This window comes from Sitophilus oryzae, unplaced genomic scaffold (genome assembly GCF_002938485.1).
Source record: "Sitophilus oryzae breed Bouriz unplaced genomic scaffold, Soryzae_2.0 scaffold_1840_pilon_pilon, whole genome shotgun sequence".
Lineage (NCBI taxonomy): Eukaryota > Metazoa > Arthropoda > Insecta > Coleoptera > Curculionidae > Sitophilus > Sitophilus oryzae.
Genome location: NW_022146547.1, coordinates 149747 through 172203, shown reverse-complemented (window position 1 = coordinate 172203; position 22457 = coordinate 149747). Strand labels below are relative to the sequence as shown.

Sequence of the window (22457 nt, the reverse complement as noted above, 5' to 3'; positions counted from 1 at the left end):
TTTACTCTGAGTAGAATATACTGTATTTTAACAAATTAAACATTACAAATAATATTTTGATCAATTTCAAACGTTGCAAATAATATAAAAAGTAATGCCTTATAAGTAATCGAGTAACAATTGTACACTCGTTGAAACTGACGCTTAATATCAGTTTAATAATATATTTTTGTACTTTTGTGCTTAGGCGTAAAAGTGCTTTACTTTTATGCCTAGACGTTGAAATGACAAAAATTAATACTCTTGTGGCATTTCAAAAAAAAATCCTTTTGATCTGATGCGAGCGACTTTTTTTGCGGAATATATTGGTGACCGATGAGAGAAAATGACACGCGACGTAGAATTGTTAATGTTGTCAGTATTGGGCAGAGTTATAAAGATTTAGCCATTTAGGATAGGACTTTAATTGGAATTAAGTCCTAATTATTTGGAAATCCGATTTAAATGTTTTCTATTAAAATCAAAAAAATCTGATTTAAATCAAAAAAATCTGATTTAAATTAAAAAAATCTGATTCTTTTATTTTTTTTAAAAAATCATGATTTTTTCCAACCCTGCATATAGTATACCTAATCTGTGGTACTACTATAAATCATACCAAATAAATTCTGGTCGCAACGACATGGCCTTCGCGTCGGCTAGCCGGATACATTGCGTACATAGGTGCGGCCAGATGAACGACCAGTTTCGGCAGGGCTGTCAGATCTAACGATTTTTTACGTTTTACTAATTAGAAAATATTAGAAAAAATTTACAAGAAATGTTAAAATATCCGAGTTAACTAAAAAGCAAAGTTCCTATTCATGAGCTTATTAAATGTTTTAATATCAAACAAAGTAATGTTTCTTCAAAGCCATACCGAGCGAAAATTACAAAAGAGCTACGATATACGGAGACAAAACCGAATAGAATATTTTTGAAGCAATTTAGCCCGTCTGGCCGTCACAGAGTGTTGCATCAGATATAAAAATAATAAATAAACACATTATATCAATAAAGGACAAAAATAGTATTGTTCATAAAAATTGAAAACAAATGATTTATTTATGACTTATTTATTACAAAAAAAACATAAATATTTAATTTTTTAACTCTATTTCTCGGTATTTGTGTTAGTACAGGGTAGTGAATTAGTCCTAGTAAAAATATAGTCTAATGGGCCCTGTTTGAAAAACATTAAATTAAATATAATATTTAAAATACAGTTGTCCCCCTTGTACATGACTACAACAACTAAAAAAACCAATTTAATCAAAAAATAACAAGTGGTTGTAGAAAAACTTTAAATATGATTTTTTTATTTTTTAACATCGAAACTCGAAGGTATAATAACATGTATCATACCAACCATAGAGTATGTCATATAAAATATGTTTTGAATTTTTACTAGAATCGACCCTTGATAAAAAAGGGACTAGATTTAAGTTTCCCTTTGATCCAGTCTGTATACTATTTCTTTGGATTTTCTGCACGTGTGCAAAAACTACACTAAAACACTATATCTTATAGAAAATAAAATATTTTGCGTTGAATTTGAGGGATTCCATCTGAAAAATTATTAATTTGGAAGAAAACCGGCAACAAGAGGCGGAAAATAATAATATCTTAGTGCAGTCTACTGGTCGCAACGACCAGCCAACGGCCAGGTCGTTCGTGTGCGTTGAATCATTTGATTTAATGCTTTTAGAGGTAGCAGCGGCCTGGGGCGCTATTCTGTACACGGCATCGACAATCGTCGGTATCGGTAAGTTACGACAGCTCTCGATACGTATTTGTATATAGTAAAAATGTGTTAATTGTTGTTGTCATAGTTACCGATCGGCCCTATGACAGATATCGCAAATTCGTACCGACGAGCGACGAGGATCGGTATCTCTACCGTGCCCTTGTTAACGTCACGGTAGAGATACCGATAGTTGTCGGTACAAATTTGCTATATGTCCTATTAATGACAGCTAAAACTATGATAACAACAATCAACACGACGCTCATTGGCCGTACGTACCGATAGCTGTCGGTAACTTACCGATACCGACGATTGTACAGAATAGCGCCCCTGGCCGGTGCGACCTGGCCGTCGCGTCAGTGTGTTCGAGCTCTTAAGGGACATAAAGGTCCATTACTACCCTTTTCCCGTTCAAAATATTCTAAAAAGCTTGAGTTTTTTTCAACGGCTATTAAGTTATCTTATACACTTCGCACTAAAAGAGGCTCTAAAAAGAACAATATTCGACTGCAAGGTCTGATAGTAAAAACATTTAAGCTTAAAATATCACAACACAATTCATTCAAACCAAAAACTCGTAATACAAAACTAAAGTATCAAAACGAATAAAAATGCCAGGAAATAAATAAATAAATGTGGCAACCTGACATTTTTTACCGCTACCACCTGAATTTCCAGCGGGAAATTTAAATTTCAGTTAGTCAGCCAGGCGCCGAATATGTCCAGGGTTGGCAACAATGAATTTAATCATTGCGCCCTCTATGACGTCACTAAAACTTTATTTGGTATCGCTTATAGGAAAAGAAGTTACTAAATATTAATCATTGGTTACATAATTCTGTTTTTTAGGGTTCCGTACCCAAAGGGTAAAAACGGGAACCCTATTACTAAGACCGTCTGTCCGTCCGTCTGTCACAAAGGTCTATCTTATGAACCGTTATAGCTAGACAGTTGAAATTTTTACAGATAATGTATCTACATATGTTGCCGCTATAAGAACAAATACTAGAAACAGAATTAAATAAATGTATATAATTAAAAAAGTACCGTATGATCGAAAAAAAATGGCGTCCAGTTGGCTGGGAAATGACGATCGATGACATTTCCCATATAAATTTACATATAAAATGACAGCGATCTTCATTTCATAGCCATCGCTGACGCCGTTTTTTCTCGATCATACGGTACTTTCATTAAACATTATCTTTTAAGTAAGAATTTTACATAGAATCTTTCAAGTCCTCGGTGGCCGCGTGGTTAAAGCGTTAGGACTTTACGCTGCTATGACGTTGGAGCCGTAGTAAGGCAGGTTCGAATCCTAGTCAAGGCGACTTTTTTTAATCGTTTTTTTTTATTTTTACATATTTATTTTTACTTTTTACATATTTATTATTGATTAATACAATTTTTAGTAATGTGTTTCTTATTTTTTTTTTAATTACTTATACGCGCATTCAAAATTTCCAGCTAAATCGGAAAAAAAGTTTATAATAATATTATTATAGTGGTCTAATGTTGTATAGATAATGAATGGCACAGAACCCTTCGTGCGCGAGTCCGACTCGCACTTGACCAATTTTTGTACTTTAAATGGCGCTAAACAAAAAATTAATTTACAATTTTTTTTTGTGATGCCACAAAAATTATGTTTCGGTTTTTCAAAATGTTGGCACACCGAGCTCAAAAAAGGTTCGTCATCACTGGTCTAGTACTCACCTAACATGCACTGTAATTCGGATACTTTAAAATCTTGTTTGGGCGAAGGTGCGGGTGATCTTGATCTTGGTGTACTCCTGCCTAAGCTGCCGATTGGTCGATTCTCATCCTCATCTTTTCTAAAAGACATCAAACTGCCCACTAAAAGTCTCTCTGTCGAACCATCATCTATGCCTCGACCTAACCATCTACCGCAAGTAAACCTAAAAGAATGTTTCAGAAAATTATATTCAAAAAACTTGATAATATGCACCTCTGGTTGAAATCATCTCATATAAATATACCATTAAAGCCTAATATTTTATATACCGGGTGCGTCTCAAAAGTGGCTCACCCTATAACTTTTTTATTTTAGCAGATAAAGAAACGAGATTTGCTATATTACTATATGACATAAATTAGGATCGATTGACGTATTCAATTCTTTTCGGCCACTTCCTGTTTCACCGGAATTGACTACAACTTTTGATTTTTAAAATGTTCAAATTAAAGATTGTCACAAATCTAAGGGCACAGAATAAATTTTAATAACAAAATTATAATGAAAGAAGCAGGGTTGGCATGATTTAAATCATGATTTAAATCGTGATTTAAATCAAGTGATTTTTTAAATTTAAATCATGTGATTTAAATCAAAAATCAACTTTTTTAAAACTTTACAATAAATTGAAAAATAACTGTAAAAGTTATAAAAATGTGTCCTAGAAAACTATAAAAAATATTTCTATAACATATATACCCTATATCTATTCATTAAATAAAATGTTACACTTGCTATTTTAACGTTTAAATACGTTGAATAAATCTAGAATAATTGTAAATGTTATAAAACTATATAAAAAATGATTTGTATAACACATATACCTATTACATATCTATTCGTCAATTAAAATGTTGGACCGATTTTTGAAGTAATCACGATTAGACTTCTAAAGGACAGGGATTTATTTTGAAATTTATGTATACAAGTGACAAAAAAATGCTGTTCGAATACATTTCATTCGCAACCTCTAGTGCAGAAAAAGGTTCTTTTGATGTTAGACTATGTCTTCAAATTGTTGTCAGAAAATATGCTGTTTTATATCTTTTTATTTTACACTTTGATAATGGATAATACTAATTTCATTCTCAACTTAAGACTATTTCCGAACAATAGTGTATTGTGTAAGGAGTAAAAATTATACTTTTTTGACAAGGTTGTACGTTTGGCGCATGATACAAAAGGGGGGCACAAAAGTACTTTTTTACTCCGAGTAGAATATACTATATTTTTACAAATTAAACATTACAAATAATTTTTTAATCAATTTCAAACGTTGCAAATAATATAAAAAGTAATGCCTTGTAAATAATTGAGTAACAGTTTGTACACTCGTTAAAATTAACGCTTACTCTCAGTTTAATGATATATTTTTGTACTTTTGTGCTTAGGCGTAAAAGTGCTTTACTTTTACGCCTAGGCGTTGAAATGACAAAAATTAATACTCTTGATCTTAAATCCTTTTGATCTGAAGCGAGGGACTTTTTTTGCGGAATATATTTGTGACCGATCTGGGAAAATAACACGCGCCGTAGAATTGTTGATGTTATCAGTATTGGGCAGAGTTATGAAGATTTAGCCATTTAGGATAGGACTCTAATTGGAATTAAGTCCTAATTTTTAATTTTTCAAAAAAATAAAAAAAAACTGATTTAAATAAAAAAATCTGATTTTTTATAATTTTTTTTAAGAAATCATGATTTTTTCCAACCGTGGAAAGAAGCGACAGCTTCTAAAAGAAAAATAAAAAAGGCTTTTTAATACAATCTAATAAAAATAAATGTATTGCTCATGCATCTGTAGATGTTAGTAATGTATGGCAATAGCTTCTTTGATTTTATAGAACATAAATAAACATAACATACGTAAAAATTAAAAATAATCATACAGAAAGTTTGGGGCTTTTTGGTTTTACCTTATTAAGTAATTGTTATCAGGTAGTAATTGTTAATTTTGAAGTTTAACTTGATATAATGTCATTTCATAGATAAATGCAACAAGTTTAGATTGGAAAGCCCGTAAAAATTTTGGGTCGCGAAATTATTTTGGGTCGCGACCGTTATACGCGATCTGGCGCTGCTATAGCGGTCGCTAAGAACAACGGCAAACAAAAACAGAAATAATTTTCTCTTGTCAAAGTCAGAATCTTCAAAAATCATAATAATCATAGATAAATGCAACAAGTTTAGATTGGAAAGCCCGTAAAAATTTTAGGTCGCGAAATTATTTCGGGTCGCGACCGTTATACGCGATCTGGCGCTGCTATAGCGGTCGCTAAGAACAACGGCAAACAAAAACAGAAATAATTTTCTCTTGTCAAAGTCAGAATCTTCAAAAATCATAATAATCTTTCAAAATCTAAACCGCTCTCATTAAAGAAATTCCGAAAAATGTTTATAGCGTTCATTTTCAAAGTAATTATTGCTATCTTGTGAGTTTAATTCAAGTTTTATTTACTCCAACCGGTGATAATTGTGAAAAAGTGGCATTAAAAACTTAAAAAGCTGTGCTGTGAACTGTGAACTGCAAAAATCATCGTGGATCGTGGCATAACGTCGGTTTCCAATGTTTCATAGGTATTTCATACATGCGTCCTTATATAAAATAAAGTTTCTTGTATGCAACACACTGTCCTTTATTTTAAAATTAAACGAAAATAATAATAAATTTGAATAAACAATATTTGGCGATATAATTCCGGAAAAAGCCGAACCGCTCCGAAATTTTCTAAAGTTTTGGGTCGCGATCGTTGCAAAAATAGCGCCAAATAGTGTTTACATTGTCCTTATGGGCACTTTCCAATCTAAACTTGTTTCATTTATCTATGTGTCATTTTAACAGAACGTCAACGGTTTTTGTAGACGTATCTGTTTTAAAAAACTAAAGTGTTCTCGATTAGTTGAATTTAAATATTTTAAATAGTTTTTTTTCTTTATTCTTTGTATTTTTTTTGCTTCCGACGACGGAAAGAGATAAACTTTCCGAAACGTTAAGCATTTTTTTGTTATTACAGTTGAGGGTTGGAACCTTTGGTGTTACACAGCAAAATAAAACACTGAATCACCACAATACACCGAAACACTTTTACTTTTACACTGGACGCGCGTTTCGCTAACCATGTTAGCATCACGCATTAGCGAAACGCGCGTCCAGTGTAAAAGTAAAAGTGTTTTGGTGTATTGTGGTGATTTAGTGTTTTATTTTGATTTTTTTGTTCGTCAGGCAAATTTGTATTGTTTGTATCTGTAAACAAAATTGTTATTTGTATCTGTAAACCTAACTTCTGACAAGTAGTTTCCGTTTGGATTAACGCAGAAGTGTTTACAAAAAATAACTATTTTATTTTGTAGATTTTCTTGCAGTGGCGAAATATCCATATAGGATTTTTTGGAGAGATGAATCCGCCACATAGGTATAGACATTTTTTACTTACTTATAGGTGTGTCCTGTAATATCGTTCCTAACCAATATATAATCCACCATAAGTTTCGTGTATAGTCCGGAATTATCGTGACCTATTCTCAACGTAGTCAAAACTCCAATATTTCGATGCCTGCATTCGAAGTCATAGGTATTCTTCGGCACTGCGATCCTCTGAGTTTCCGACAAAGTTCCAGATAGTACCACCCAAACATTGGCAGAAGTATAAGCCCCTTTCTTATTGGTAATGATGACAATCCTGTACGGTACTACCGTCGTAGGGTAGGTACTGGTAAAACAGAAATAATCGACGGCATTCAAAGAGAGCAAGTGGTACAAAAATTGTTCTTTCTCTTCTTCGCAACGTAAAAAAGCGGAGCGTTTGTAAAGGTCTTTTAGGAGTTGTTGGTCGGTGAGCAAAGTTCTGAAATGTCGCGACAGTAGTTTTTTCTCGAGAACCAATCGGACCCAGGCCCTGGCAAAGCCGATGCCCGTCTTGACTTCGGGCATCGATTGCACGTTGGCAATATCGAAAAATATGGTGTTGGATAGGCTGGGTAACTCTGACTTTGATCCCGGGCTGGGCCAACTGTCTAGGCTCGTTGATAACCGAGAAACGTCTGAAAAAAAGTATATTTGCCAATCGATGTTGTCCAGTGTGTCCCATTTTCGTGTTCTTTACGAAATATTTCTGGAAATATTTCGTAAAACATTTCTGGAAATAGTACAATAAATATAAGTCCGTGTTATAAAAATTAGTTCCCACGTTTCCTGAAAATCACGGCGGGTCTCGATCTATTTCAGGAAACGTGGGAAACTAATTTTTGGGTTCCGTACCCAAAGGGTAAAAACGGGAACCCTATTACTAAGACTTCGCTGTCCGTCCGTTCGTCTGTCACAAAGCTCTATCTTATGAACCGTTATAGCTAGACAGTTGAAATTTTTAAAGATAATGTATCTATGTTGCCGCTATAAGAACAAATACTAAAAACAGAATTAAATAAATGTTTATAAATAAAAAAGTACTTTCACTTGTAACCCCTAAAAGATTCAAGGCAAAATTTATGTAGTTTGGCGAAGACGCTGGGAAATACCGAAAATAAGAAAATAATAAGGAAGCCACGCTAGAGTTTTGGGGGTTAGGTTAGATTGGTTTTGGCGCTGATACGCATAGAGTCTTTTGTATTTTTCTAATAAAAATTGATAAAATTTAGGTGGTGAAGTTTGAATTTTGTGTATTCTTACACACTAAACATTATCTTTTAAGTAAGAATTTTACATAGAATCTTTCAAGTCCTCGGTGGCCTCGTGGTTAAAGAGTTAGGACTTTACGCTGCTATGACGTTGGAGCCGTAGTGAGGCATTTTTCTCTGTACCACGGCAGTAAGGCAGGTTCGAATTCTAGTCAAGGCGACTTTTTTTTAATCGTTTTTTTTTTATTTTTACATATTTATTTTTACTTTTTACATATTTATTATTGATTAATACAATTTTTAGTAATGGGTTTCTTCATTTTTTTTAAGTTACTTATATGCGCATTCAAAATTTCAGCTAAATCGGAAAAAAAGTTTATAATAATATAGTGTCTAATGTTGTATAGATAATGAATGGTACGGAACCCTTTGTGCGCGAGTCTGTATGGCACTTGACCAATTTTTTTATAACACGGACTTATATTTATATTTATTGTACTATTTTGTAAAATAGCACGTGCAATCAAGGTCAAACCTGAGATGGCTTCAGGAAGATAAGTAAACATGGAAAACCTGATATGAAAACAGTTACCGATGGTAAATTAAATTGGCTATTCCTCGAAGGTTACACAAGAATATTTACTTTTAATCATTGTCTAATATTATTAATTACAATATAGGAAAAAAATATAAAACAGTGACTAACTAGCAGTCTACCAATTATCGCTTTATAATCCACGGTATTGCGCCTCATGAACAAAATATAGACAAAATTTTTGACTATATTATTATATAAAAAATTGTCTAATTATTTACTATTTCTGGTTATGGTAAAGTAACATTTATACTGTAGTCTGCAGCAAAGTTTAGTTTACGAATTTGGTTTGGTTTTTCTAGTTTTAATTGTCTAAATCCCTGCCTAATAAATACTAGTTGAATGAATTTATATCAAACCATGCTGGGTGCTAATAAAAGTATCGTTTACAGGTTTCTCTTAAGAACAATAAAAGAACAAAATTTGCTTTTAAATAATTTCCGTGGACCATACTTTTGTTTACATCAGGTCGATTAATAATTTTCCCAAGCGGATATATTGATAATGTTACCAGTATTACTCATCAAGCAATACTACTCTTATATTAATCAATTAAGGCCGTAAACAAACATATTGTCAATGTGTATGTGGCTCCATCTGTCGGAGAAGCGAGCAACTAAAACCGCAATAGAATGTACTAGTAGATGGCGGACCCGTCCCGATAATTTTGGATTGTTCGCGAAACACTGACCACAGCTATATAAAAGGAGCGCTTACGACAGTTGGACAGTCTGAAGATAGTCTGAAGTTTGATAATACCGCGAAATACCGTTAGAATAATAGTAGTTGCATAAATTGTGTTGTTAATAGTATAAGTTGTGTGTACAGAGTGAGACAAATAAATTCGTTAAGTATTTTATCGTGAGTTTAAATAGTGGACCCACGGAATCCGTAACAATATCATATACAATTTTATATACTAATTCATTATAATAAAATTAAAAAATCATAAAAATATTGTAATTATATTCCTGCAGTTTAAGTGAAAAGTTTTGTTCCTAAATATCTACTATACATATAATAAACGCCTGTTCAAATATTAATTTTGTAGAATACATATCAATATAATATAAAACGAGATGTAATTAACGAAATATCATTGTAACAGCTATTTTAGAAACGTCTAGGATTACTTATTTCACTGAGATTTATGAAAAAAAATCCTTTGCCTCGGGTACAGATACCGCCACGTTTTGGAAATAGCTCAAAACAAAACAAGATTGAACGAGGCAATAAAAAACGCCCAAAAAAATCCCCCCATGCCCTTCTCATGAGTAATTTTCAGGCGCTTTTAAGAATCGAAAGTAGGTCGAGGCAAACCGAAGTGGGTTAAGACAACTGGAAATAAATCGAAATTGGGCGACGAAATGCGACTTTGACATGTTTCGAACAGTTTTTCGCATAGTGTAGGGGCTGGTTTATATTTTATAGGCAATCATTTTTTTACCTGCCGTTAAATAATTGTTGTCCTTTTTGTTCATGTCCTGATATTTTTCCTGGTAAATTAACAAGTGCGACCACAAAGCCGACTTTCCTCGTTTTTTCTGCAGACCGTGCGACCACACGCGCTCCAAAAAATCACACAGAGCTGCCACCAAAGTATTTTCTTCGACAGCACCAAAACTGTCCGACGAGAGATTACTAGATAATGTCACACCTTCGGCACCCAGTTTAGCTAGAAGCATGCGCTTTGTTTTCGCCTTACAATCCTAAAAACACATAAAATAAATTGCACAAATAAACAATTATTATATTATAAAAAAATTGGCGCCGGGAGACACGTATAGCCGCCCATACTAAAATATGTTAATAAAAATTTAGTAGGCAGTTCTTTTTGTTTCGTAAGTAAAGGAATTTTTCCAATTTTGGTCGGCGGTTATTTCCCCTAACCGCCACCTGGGGTCGCGTCCGATGGGAGTTTGGAGTTCCCCACACGGATTTTCTCAAAAACGGACTAAGGAAACACGGAATATCTCAAAAACTGCGACTTTGACTGATTTTGATGTTATTACAAATTTTGTTGCAAATATTATTCCTAATCTTAAATTGAAAACTGCGTTTCGCTAGCTACTGTAATTTTGGAGTTACGACTTTTTTAAATTTTAAACCCCCTCCCATACCCCCTTACCAACCCCCCACACCCACCAAAAACTAATGGTCAGATTCTCGGGTGCCACAGTATTTTTGTGCCAAATTTGGTTAAAATCGGTTTAGCGGTTTTTGAGTTATCGTGTTACGGATAGACGGACAGACAGACAGACAGACACCATAAAAATATTTTGTATTTAGGTCATTTATGTTATGACCCAAATAATTCATTTTGAGTGAAATAAAAAAAAACCTTTTTTTTTGTCGATCTTAATAGCAACCTATTGGTATGGTCGGCTAAAAAGTAGTAGTCGTTTATATTATTACTAGAGATGTGTAGTTTGTGAACCGATTATTTCCAATGAACTATTCCGACCCCGGAATGAAAGGAATTAGTTCCCGGTTTCTCAAAGAACTAGTTCCTCAGGACCTATTACGAGATCAAGACTGTGACCGATATAAATAACATGCGACAGCGACGGATCAGCCAGCGCGATCGTAGCTCGAGGCAGGAGTGGGGAGTGCCAGGCGTATATTACCGGATCCGGACCTAGAGGAACTAAATATGGTAATCGAAAACAATTTCCGATGCACGTGATCAATTTTGAGTGACAAGCGATGGCGACAGCGCTGCCAGATTGTGATGGATTTATGAGATGAATCTTAATTTAAAAGTGGCTTTGTTTTATAGTTTATTTCACTAATTACAAATTGGCAAAAACTAGTCCATTATGAAGATTATTCTAAGCGTCATTATGTGTTATTTATTTATTTATTGGTGTACATTTTATAACGCCATAGGTAGTAATAACAAGTAAGAGGACGCTATTAATGCACAAACTAATAATCACAGAATTTAATAAAAACTATGGGCTCTAACTCACTGACGACCAGGTCGCAACGACCTGGCTGTCGGCTGGCCGGATGTATTGCGTTTATAGCTGCGGCCAGATGAACGACCAGTTTCAACAGAGTTGTCAGATCTAACGATTTTTTACGTTTTACCAATTAGAAAATATTGTTTCAGAAAGAATTAAGTTTCAAAAATGTTAAAATATCCGAGTTAACTAAAAAGCGAAGTTGCTATTCATGAGCTTATTAAATGTTCTAATATTAAATAATGCATTTAAAATATTCTTGGATTTTTCGTTAATAAATACTGGTGTGGTATATAAATGGAGTAAGTAAAATCTCCAACCCCGACTATAGGATAACGTCGTTATTTCCATGTTTTTCAAATCCTGATGATTCCATCAGTCGTTTCATAACAGAATATTCTACATCCTACGTCTATGAAATTTAATATGTCGTGTAGAGTGAGACATGTAACTCGTGAGATTTTCAGCATTATATCAATAAAGGACAAAAACAGTATTGTTCCTAAAGGCGCGTCCAGACTTTGGCATTTTAGCCCGAACGAACCGAGCGCGCAGGAACAAGCAGAACAAATAGGTCGAACAAAAAGCATTGTGTACGCGCGACCGACAAAAAGGGAGATATTCTGTTTCTTTTTTCTACTGATATGGACTTCTACTGATGGCTCTTATCGACTTTAGAAGTAAACATATTAGGGCCATCGTAAAAAAAATCGTCAGACACTGGCTCTAAATATAAGCAGGTAGAAAGTTTAGCTTCCAGTTATTTCAATGTTTACAATATAAATTCGTCTTTTTTATTAAATATTTCTATTTTTATGAATGTTTAAGTTACTTTTACTCTTAATTTTTTTTCAAATAATGTACCTAGTAGAAATATAGTCTGATGAACCCTGTTTGAAAAACGTTAAATTAAATATAATATTTAAAATACAGTTGTCCTCCTTGTACAGGGTGGGTCAAATTCGACGCTTTTAAATGGAAACACCCTTTTCTATAGGTGATAGACAAAAACTAATATCGGTGTCTGGAGCTCAATTTTTGTCAAAAACATGATGGTGAAGACCGTGTATCGATGTCTGTTACCGTTTCGGAGTTACGGGGTGTTTTTCAAAAATATGCATTTTTAACAAATCGCTGTAACTTTTTTACTATGGAAAATTTTGTATTTTTATGAAAACATTTCCAAAGCACCTTTTTACGCAGAATTTAATGGTTTAAGTATAATTTTTTTAAAATTAATAATTTAAGAATTATCAATAGAAAATTTGTTTTTTTATATGGGACACCCTGTATATTTTTAATTTATCGAAAAGAATTTAAAATTACCTTTCCAAAAATATAACACACTTGATATTTTGCTCGATTCCTCTTCGAGATATAGAGTATATAAAAATTCGCCCGCTTTAAATAAGTAGGCTTTGAACGGTACCGGCTGTAATGCAAAAAAAATCTAGCTGTGAGCATCAATTAAAAGGAAAATAATATTTGCTATGAGAGATACAGAGTTTTATAACAATTTAAAATATATTTAACCAACATCAACACATTTAAACTATATCTAATAACAATAAAAATAAATAGCAAACCGCAAACCAAGACATGAGATTTTGCTACAGGTGTTCGACATATCGACCGTCTTCTGTTATGGACAGACGAGGCAGTTTTAAAACACTTCTCGCGGAATTCATTAACACAGTGGTGGTGAAAGATACCCTCTCATAACTGCTAAGTATTTCTAATTCTTGTGTAGATTATACGGAAGAATAAGGAACCTTTATTCTTCCGCAAATATATCCATAGGATTAGATCCATGGGCACTAAGTCAGGTGACCTCGACGGTCAACGGCTGGGATCTTGGTTAGCTATTCAATTATTCTTGAAATTGGCTGCAAAAATTTGCTGATAACTTCAGCGTTCTTAGGCGGTGCGTCGTCTTGCTGATATAAAGAAATATGTTTTCCAGTTCCATTAAGGGCATATCATCAATGAGGGGTCCAAAGCCTACTAGTTAAAAGTGGCGAACTTTTAAAAATTCTGTATTTTGAAGGGGATTATAACAAAATATCAAGTGTGCTATATTTTTGGAAAGGTAATTTTAAATTCTTTTCAGTTAATTAAAAATATAGAGGGTGTCTCAAATAAAAAATCAATTTTTCTGTTGGTAACTCTTAAATTATTAATTTTAAAAAAATTATACTTAAGCCATTAAATTCTACGTAAAAAGGTGCTTTGGAAATGTTTTCATAGAAATACAAAATTTTCCATAGCAAAAAAGTTATAGCGATTTGTTAAAAATGCACATTTTTGAAAAAAAAACCGTAATTCCGAAACGGTAACAGATATTGATGTGCGGTTTTCACCATCATGTTTTTGATGAAAATTGAGCTTCAGACACCGATATTAGTTGTCGTCTATCTCCTATAGAAAAGTCTATCTCCTACACATTTAAAAGTGTCGAATTTGACCCACCCTGTATATGACTATGCATACAACTAAAAAAATAATTTAATAAAAAAAACAAGTGGTTGTAGAAAAACTTTAAATATGATTTTTTTATTTTTTAACATTGTAACTCGAATGTATAGTAACAGGTATCATACCAACCATAAATAGAGTATGTCAGATAAAAATGTTTTAAATTTTTACTAGAATCGACCCTTGATAAAAAAGGGACTAGATTTAAGTTTCCCTTTGATCCAGTCTGTATACTATTTCTTTAGATTTTCTGCACGTGTGCAAAAACTACACTAAAACACTATATCATATAGAAAATAAAATATTGTGCGTTGATTTTGAGCAACCGGCAACAAGCGGCAGAAAATTATAATATTTTAGTGGAGTCTACTGGTCGCAACGACCAACGGACGGCCAGGACGTTAGTGTGCGCGGTATCATTTGATTTGGTTTGATGATAGTTTCACCCCCTTAGAATTCGAGTTTCGAAAAATCCCTTCTTATCGAACCTCTGCACCCTAAAGTCAATCTGTTTTCCAAAAATCAGTTTTTTACGTCAAGCGCTTTAAGCATGATCGTGATTAATCAATGACCAGATTTTTCGAAACACCCTGTATACATTTTTTAAAAATCTTAAAATATGGCAAAAAACAAAATAAAATATACGTGTTTAAGCGTTTTTTCGGAAACTTGATCGTTTTTTAAATAAAAAAATATTGTAATATTTGAGGGGTGGTTTCACCCTCTTGGAACTGGAATTTCGAAAAATCCCTTCTTATCGAACCTCTACACCTTAGAATCAACCTGCATGCGAAAATTGAGCTTCTTACGTTGAGTGGTTTGAGCAGGATCATGATTAATCAGTATGTCAGTCACTTAAGGATTTTATATATTATAGTATAGATTATCGATCGTTATTCATAAGCCAACTAAGGCGCAATTTTTTTTCAATCAGACGGTATTATAATTACAATCAAAAGTTATTTATGCTGATTTAGATTTTTTCAGAAAGTAGTATTTGTTTCCTAATTTCATTGTACCGGGTGGTCAACTAAGAATGGACGCCGGCTGTATCTCAGAAACTACTTATCGTACAACTTTGGGTAAAAAATTCTAATATGTAAATCGATCAAGAGAAATCGCTGGAAATTATTTTCAAATTCGAAAAATGTCCGCTAGAGGGCGTTTCTCTGATAGCCAATCAGAAAACAGAGGTTTTCTCAAAAATATGCAGGTGAACAGGTATTTTAAATATTACTATTGTAATCATCGAGAAATTTGTAATTTTTTTGATATAGAGTATTTTGCTCTATCTCATAAAATAAAGTGGTGGGGGGAGTTTAAATTTGCTTTTATTAAAATAAGGATAACTCTGTGGGGTGTTTGGGTTACCCGATTTAAACAAACTAGGGCTCGTTTAAAAGAGCTTTTCTTTCTTAATGATCTCCAGTATAAATTTTGTTTCCATAATTTTTTTCGTGGTAGCTACAGGGCGCTGTTTGACATCATAACAGATATTGCGCTTTTGCACAAAAAAATTAAATAGGAGGCTATATTTCTCTTTGCGCAGTTAAATAGAGCACAAAATTTCCAAAATATCAGCGCAAACCACAACTTTCTATCTTCTCTCTAACCGGAGATAATAAGAGAACAAATTATGTTAGGCTGCCGCTTAGGATTATATAGTCTAAAAATTATAGTAGTAGGCTAGGAAACAAACAGAGGTAACTTGGTTACGTCAAAATATCAAAACATGAATTTCATTTTAATATCATTTAAGTGTTATTTATCCATGTTCGTTCTTGATTCGACCCCATAAATTAAAACCCAGGCATATTGAATCCGATGACCTAGTTGGCCATGGAAATATGCCGCTCCAGCATCTCTATCTACTAAAGTAAGTGGTATCCAAGAAGCCCTACACATTCATAGCAAAATAAGCGGCACAACTGCACCAACTACATCAACTACACCAACTGCATTCATGCTGATAAAATTGCAACAAATGCAATTTCATCATGATGAATCCCCTAACAAAATTGTCAATTCATTTCTTAGAAATTATGGATAGTTCATTTCATTCAGACAATTAAAAAGGTCCAATCATTCGCCGTCCTAGAAATCCTGCCTAAACATTTACCGACCAACGGTCTTGGTGCTGAACTACTTGCACCGTTATTTGGACCAGTAGTGCATATTGTTAAGATTCGCACCTTCGGCTTCGGTGCTATATGAAAGGTGATCCAAATGACATAAACGTTATGATATAATAATAAGTAACACAAAACAACAGGTAAAACACGAAAACAAGTGAAATCAAGGACTAACTTGGATTAATACTAACTAAAATTAAACTAACCTGTAATGACGTTACATTAAATAAACTCCTAGTTTTCGGCCATACGAAATTCGGCCGTTTTCTGTTAAAAGCAATACGGCGCGGCGGCACAAAATTCCTAGAAATTTTATTAAAATTATTGATTGTCCGACTTTCGGACATTTTAATTTGAGAACTACCTACTACCTACGTATAATTAACAAAGAAATTCGTAAAAATTATATGGATGGATGATAATGTTACATAAACACGTTTAAATATTTATGACGTCAATTTTTTTTTAAGAAAACGCCCGAAATTCGCATGCATGAAAACTGAACTTAAACGTTTTGATATTTTGACATAACTAATTAACCTCTTTTTGTTTCTTAGCCTACTACTATAATTTTAAGACTATATAATCCTAAGCGGCAACCTAACATGATTTGTTCTCTTATTATCTCCGGTTAGAGAGAAGATAGAAAGTTGCGGTTTGCGCTAATATTTTGGAAATGTTGTGCTCTATTTAACTGTGCAAAGAGAAATATAGCCTCCTATTTATTTTTTTTATGAAAAAGCGCAATATCTGTTATGATGTCAAACAGCGCCCTTTAGCTACCACGAAGAAAATTATGGAAACAAAATTTATACTGGAGATCATTAAGGAAGAAAAGCGCTTTTAAACGAGCCCTAGTTTGTTTAAATCGGGCAACCCAAACCACAGAGTTATCCTTATTTTAATAAAAACGAATTTAAACTTCCCCCAACATTTTATTTTATGAGGTAGAGCAAAATACTCTATATCAAAAAAATTACAAATTTCTCGATGATTACAATAGTAATATTTAAAATACCTGTTCACCTGCATATTTTGGAGAAAAACCCTGTTTTCTGATTGAGTATCAGAAAAACGCCCTCTAGCGGACATTTTTCGAAATTGAAAATAATTTCCAGCGATTTCTCTTGGTCGATTTACTCTGTAGAATTTTTTTCCCAAAGTTATACGATAAGTAGTTTCTGAGATACAGCTCTCCTATTTTTTAAAGATTCTATTAACTACGATTGACTACAAACTTCAACAAACCATAAAAAGTATACAATAAACTGAGAAAATTAAACTTATTATTATTATTTTATATACATTAGTTGACCATAGATAAGGAAATAGATTAAGGCTGACTTATCTCAGCCTAAATATTTACCGCTGAGCGGCTGACTGTTGCTGTTCGTCAGAATAGACCGTTTAGGGAAATCGCTTACTCAGCCACTCAGCCGCTGACCGTCCCTGAACGCGCACAATGTTAGTCGGGACCTATTGTGAACTAAAGATCTAGTTCAAGGAACTACTCCACTGGAGGAACTAGAATTCCTACCTCTAATTATTACTTACCGCTAGTAACTTTTCTACGAATGTCCAATTGGCTTGAGCAAGCAAAGCAGGCGACACATCTTGCTTGTTTTGCGCTTTTACATTTCTATCTAAGGTAGGGATGGGCGGCTTCCCGAACGTGTAACCCTTCTTCAGCTCTCTCGCCCTAGGAATGCTCCCCTTACTAACAACCGGAGTCTTATTCAAGACATCCTTGTTCAACACCGGAAACTGCCGACTTAGGTTCGGCCTGACGTTCATTATTTCCCTCGGCAACTGGGACTCGAAATCCGGATGATGGAACCTGCGTTCCAGGAGTTTTTGAGTGTCGTGAATGATAGTGCACGGTTCGTAGGTGACCGATCTTAATAAATTTTCACCTCCGTAACGTTGTCTTAGAAATTTGATTCTGTTGTCGAATATGAGGAGGTTATTGTCCAGTTCGCCCCACTGGGATAGAATTTTGTTGTCTATTAACGTGGCGAACATTTGAGATTCCAGAAACCTCCAGAGGAACAAGCGATCTTGCTCGGGTTGATCGGACAAAAACGAAGCTTTGTCGAAATTCTGCATTTCGTCTCTATTATTAAACCAGTCTTCTTTGTTCTAAACGAAAAAAAAATCGATAAATATGTTGATACATACAGGGTGTCCTAATATTCTGTGGATATTAGAGTGGGTCAAGTGGTACTTTGAAAAAAAAAGCTTGGTAGACACCTCAAAAAAATTCTCTCCTTGTTTGAATGTCATACTTGGAGAGAATTTTTTTGAAGTGTCTTCCAACCTTTTTTTTAGAGTATAAAATAAAAAAAAAATAGTAAATTTTTTTAAACCACCCTAGTGGACATAAAACTACTACGTATTTTTGGAATCGAAATAATTTTGGACACAATTTACCTCTATTACCACATTGCACAGTGGTTCCCCTTAATTAGCTGCGCGGTCATTACTGTTAGATATCTAGATATAGCTTGACTGTACTTATTTTAATAGAAATTGATAACAAATGTTAAATAAATTTATATAAAAACTTAATGTAATATGTATTAAAAAAATTCGGCCCAGTTCGTGTGATTTGCATTTTAAGCACTATTCGGAAAGTCTGTTGAAAAAAACTATTTGGATTATGTTTGCACATATGGACATGTATTTTCATATTGAAGAGGTCAAATTTATTTTAAATGTTGAAAAAATAAAAGAGACACAGTTGTTTCATTTTATATAAATACAATTTTATTTTCAATTGATATACAGTGTGTCCACGAAATAAATTGACACGAAGAGGAAAAAATAAGTTACTTTTATTTTAAGACATAAATAACCACCCGGATTAAGATCCGGCGGCAATTCGCGGCAGCCAGTGGCAATTAATTTATATGCAATATACTTTAAGCAACAAGTATTATCATGCCGTTTAAGAGGATTTGAAAGGGAAAGTAGTTAAAAATCTTAAAGAGTGACAAGCAAAAATGTAAAAATACTATTTTTGTTGCCTTCAAATAAATTGCCATAAACTAATATTACTTAGGTTTAATTAAGTGCAAAAAAGAAAAAAACAGTTCTTTTTACCTTCTTTTCGAATGTCCATTACAGAAAAGGCAACAGCTTTTATCAATTTTAATAAAATAAGTAATTAATTAGCGTTATCTGAAAATTGTTTATGTCAGCTTGATACCAGTAGCAAAAATGTGACATTTCTAATAAAAAAAGCGCTACACTAGGCTTATTTGACTTTGTTATTTATTATGTATCGTTTACAGGGGAATATAAGAAAAGTATTAGCAACAGTTTCATGCAAACATTTTGAAATTAATATTTCTAAGTAATGACCTATCTGGGAACCACTGTGCATTGGACACAATTTACCTCTACGGGGTGTCCCAGGCTGAGCGTGCATTAGAAGTTTCTAGAGAACCATAATATCTAGATCGGAGATTTTTTGCCCCTCAATGTTTTGCAATGAGATCTATCGATTAAAAATATTTTCAATATGGCAGCACTTCCGGAAATAACGGAAGTTGACAACAACTTCCTTATTTTAAATGGGTGCCCCCATTTTTGATTGCATACTTAAATTCTCTGTAAAATTCTATGAATATTGATGTTAAACACTCTATATCTAGTATTAGCCGTTTTTGAGAAAAAAATATTAAAAAAACTACCTGTCAAAAAAATGTGTATAGCCTAACAGTCAGATTTAGTGATTTCCAGAACCACTGTGACATAAAGAGAAGACATGTGGCTATCTATTTCAAAAATTAAATTGTTCAAATGTCATATAATAATGGCGGTAGCCGTCATGCAATTGAACGATTAAAAATTTAGCATAAATCATTTTTTTCAAATGGAAACCCACTTTTTTTATTTCACTAATGAAAAGGTTTTTCAATTCGTTACTTTTTAACTATACATGTTCCTATACCTAAAATAAATCGTTTTATAGTTATTTAAGATTTAATTTGAAAACGTATATTTTTCTTCATTTTATCTAGCTTCCTTTGACATTAAATGTCAAACGGTCAGACAATTTATTTCCCTCTGCCAAAAAACGAATTATTTGAATTTCCTATAATATTAAAAAGTGTACTTATAAAAATATATCTCGTATTTAATAGTTGATATTATTAATAATATTCCATATGATCGAAAAAAAAACAGCGCAAAGTTGGCTCGGAAATGATGCTGCTTTTTGAACAAAGCGTCACAATATAATATGGCCAGATCTATTGTTTTACATCACTTGACGTTTAAAGTCATAGGTTACTGGTTAAAATCAAGAAAAATATCCGCTTTAAAACTAAATCTTAAATAACTTAAAAACGATTTATTTCGTATTAGGTATAGGAACATGTATAGTCAAAAAGTAACGAATTGAAAAGCCTTTTCACTAGTGAAAAAAATGGGTTTCCATTTGAAAAAAATAATTTTTTAATCGCTCAATTCTATGACAGCTGCAGCCATTATTATATGACATTCAAACAATTTAATCTTTGAACAAGATAGCCACATCTTTTCTCTTTATGGCACGGTGGCTGTGGTAATCACTAAATTTGACGTTTAGGCTATACACATATTTTTGACGGGCAGTTTTTTTCGTTCAAAAATTTTAAATATTTTTTTTTCTCAAAAACGGTCAATTTCAGATATAGAGTGTTTATATCAAAATTCATAAAATTTTACAGAGAATTTAAGTATGTAATAAAAAATGGGGGCACCTATTTAAAATGAGAAAGTTGCTGTCAACTTCCGGTATTTCCGGAAGTGCCGCCATATTGAAAATATTTTTAATCGATAGATCTCATTGCAAAACAATGATCTCCGATGAAAAACTCTCTGATCTAGATATTGTAGTTCTCTAGAAACTTCTAATGCACGCTCAGCCTGGTACTCCCTGTATACAGAAGTTCTTCGTTTGTCCGATAGAGGCCATCAAACTTTAAAAAATTGTGATTGGGACACCCTGTATTTCAAAATATTAACCCTCAACTGGCGTGGTAGGGTCCAGCGGACCCCAAGCACTATTTCAACCTCTGTAAAATGTTTACGTTTAAGAATTAGGCCTCGCCGCGCCATTTACCTTTAAGTTAGGGTACCGATATACAACTGTCAATTATTAGGATGGTGGGTAGTCTAAAAAGTGGGCCTCACTGGGACGCTAATTTTGAGGAAGCATTAATTGAGTGGTTTGATGAACTTAAAGAGGCTTAAGTGAGATGAAAACCATCGAGACATAGATTTTTCTCCGAAGAGTAACCATAACTACGATTCTGAATCTCTTGCTTAAAGAAGAGAGAAAATTGAATTATCAATACCAGAAAAGAAAGAGATGTGGTATATGGCAACCATATATCAATGAAGAAATGACAAAAAAAACCTCATGAATCAAATGTGCACGATCCATATGCGGCAAATGCAGATCCTATATTAGCATGAACTGTATTTGAAAAAGTATGTACATTCAAGGTTTGTAGTTTTGTTGAAAATAACTTATGTTTATTACTTTAGCTTCACATTTCAGTTGTTTGTACTTTTAATAATATGGTAAAACCATAAAATATATGTTTTTAATTTCTATGGGTTTCTTAGTCAAGTTATATTTCTGTTGTCAAAAATTGCCCTAAAAATGCGTTTTACTTTATTTTTGTGTCCGTTCTTATTAATTTGTTGAAAATTAATGAAATTGTTTGTTCACAAGTTTGAATATATTGTAAATAGTGTTAAAATAACAAGCTTTTTATAAAATCTCTTCATCATGTATTGTAAACTGAAAAAAAAAATGAGGTCCGTCGGACCCCACCACGCCATAAGCGTTACAAAAATTCACCACGCCAGTTGAGGGTTAATAAGAAAGAAAGAAAGAAATTGCTTTATTGTCATAAAAAAATTTTTACAATTTTGTTGACAAAGCTTAAAAAAAAGAATATAAAAAACATACAAAACTTCACTTAACAATAGAAAAACATATAAAACTAACAGCAAACATACAAAACTAAAACAATACTTTATACAATTATAGAAATTGTACTTTGTCAAAAATTTATTTAATTAAATATAAATAAAATATAAACTTATACATGTAAAATAAGCAACTGTAGCTATAGTGTCAATACTAAATTTAAATGGATAGAGAAAATAAAATCATTTTCTTAAATTTGGTAGAT

General features: G+C 33.0%; 1 protein-coding gene across 1 annotated transcript in view; it reads right to left on the bottom strand.

Annotated features, from left to right (window-relative positions):
- The window catches only part of LOC115883235 (DENN domain-containing protein 5B), a 38146-nt gene that overhangs the window by 4098 nt on the left and 11591 nt on the right, over positions 1 to 22457 (bottom strand). Inside the window, exons 10-13 of the mRNA XM_030901572.1 lie at positions 17818 to 18402; positions 10138 to 10399; positions 6916 to 7522; positions 3443 to 3645 (exon numbers count right to left, since the gene is read on the bottom strand). Coding sequence (XP_030757432.1) covers positions 3443 to 3645; positions 6916 to 7522; positions 10138 to 10399; positions 17818 to 18402 — 1657 coding nt within the window. The remainder of the gene's footprint in view (positions 1 to 3442; positions 3646 to 6915; positions 7523 to 10137; positions 10400 to 17817; positions 18403 to 22457) is intronic.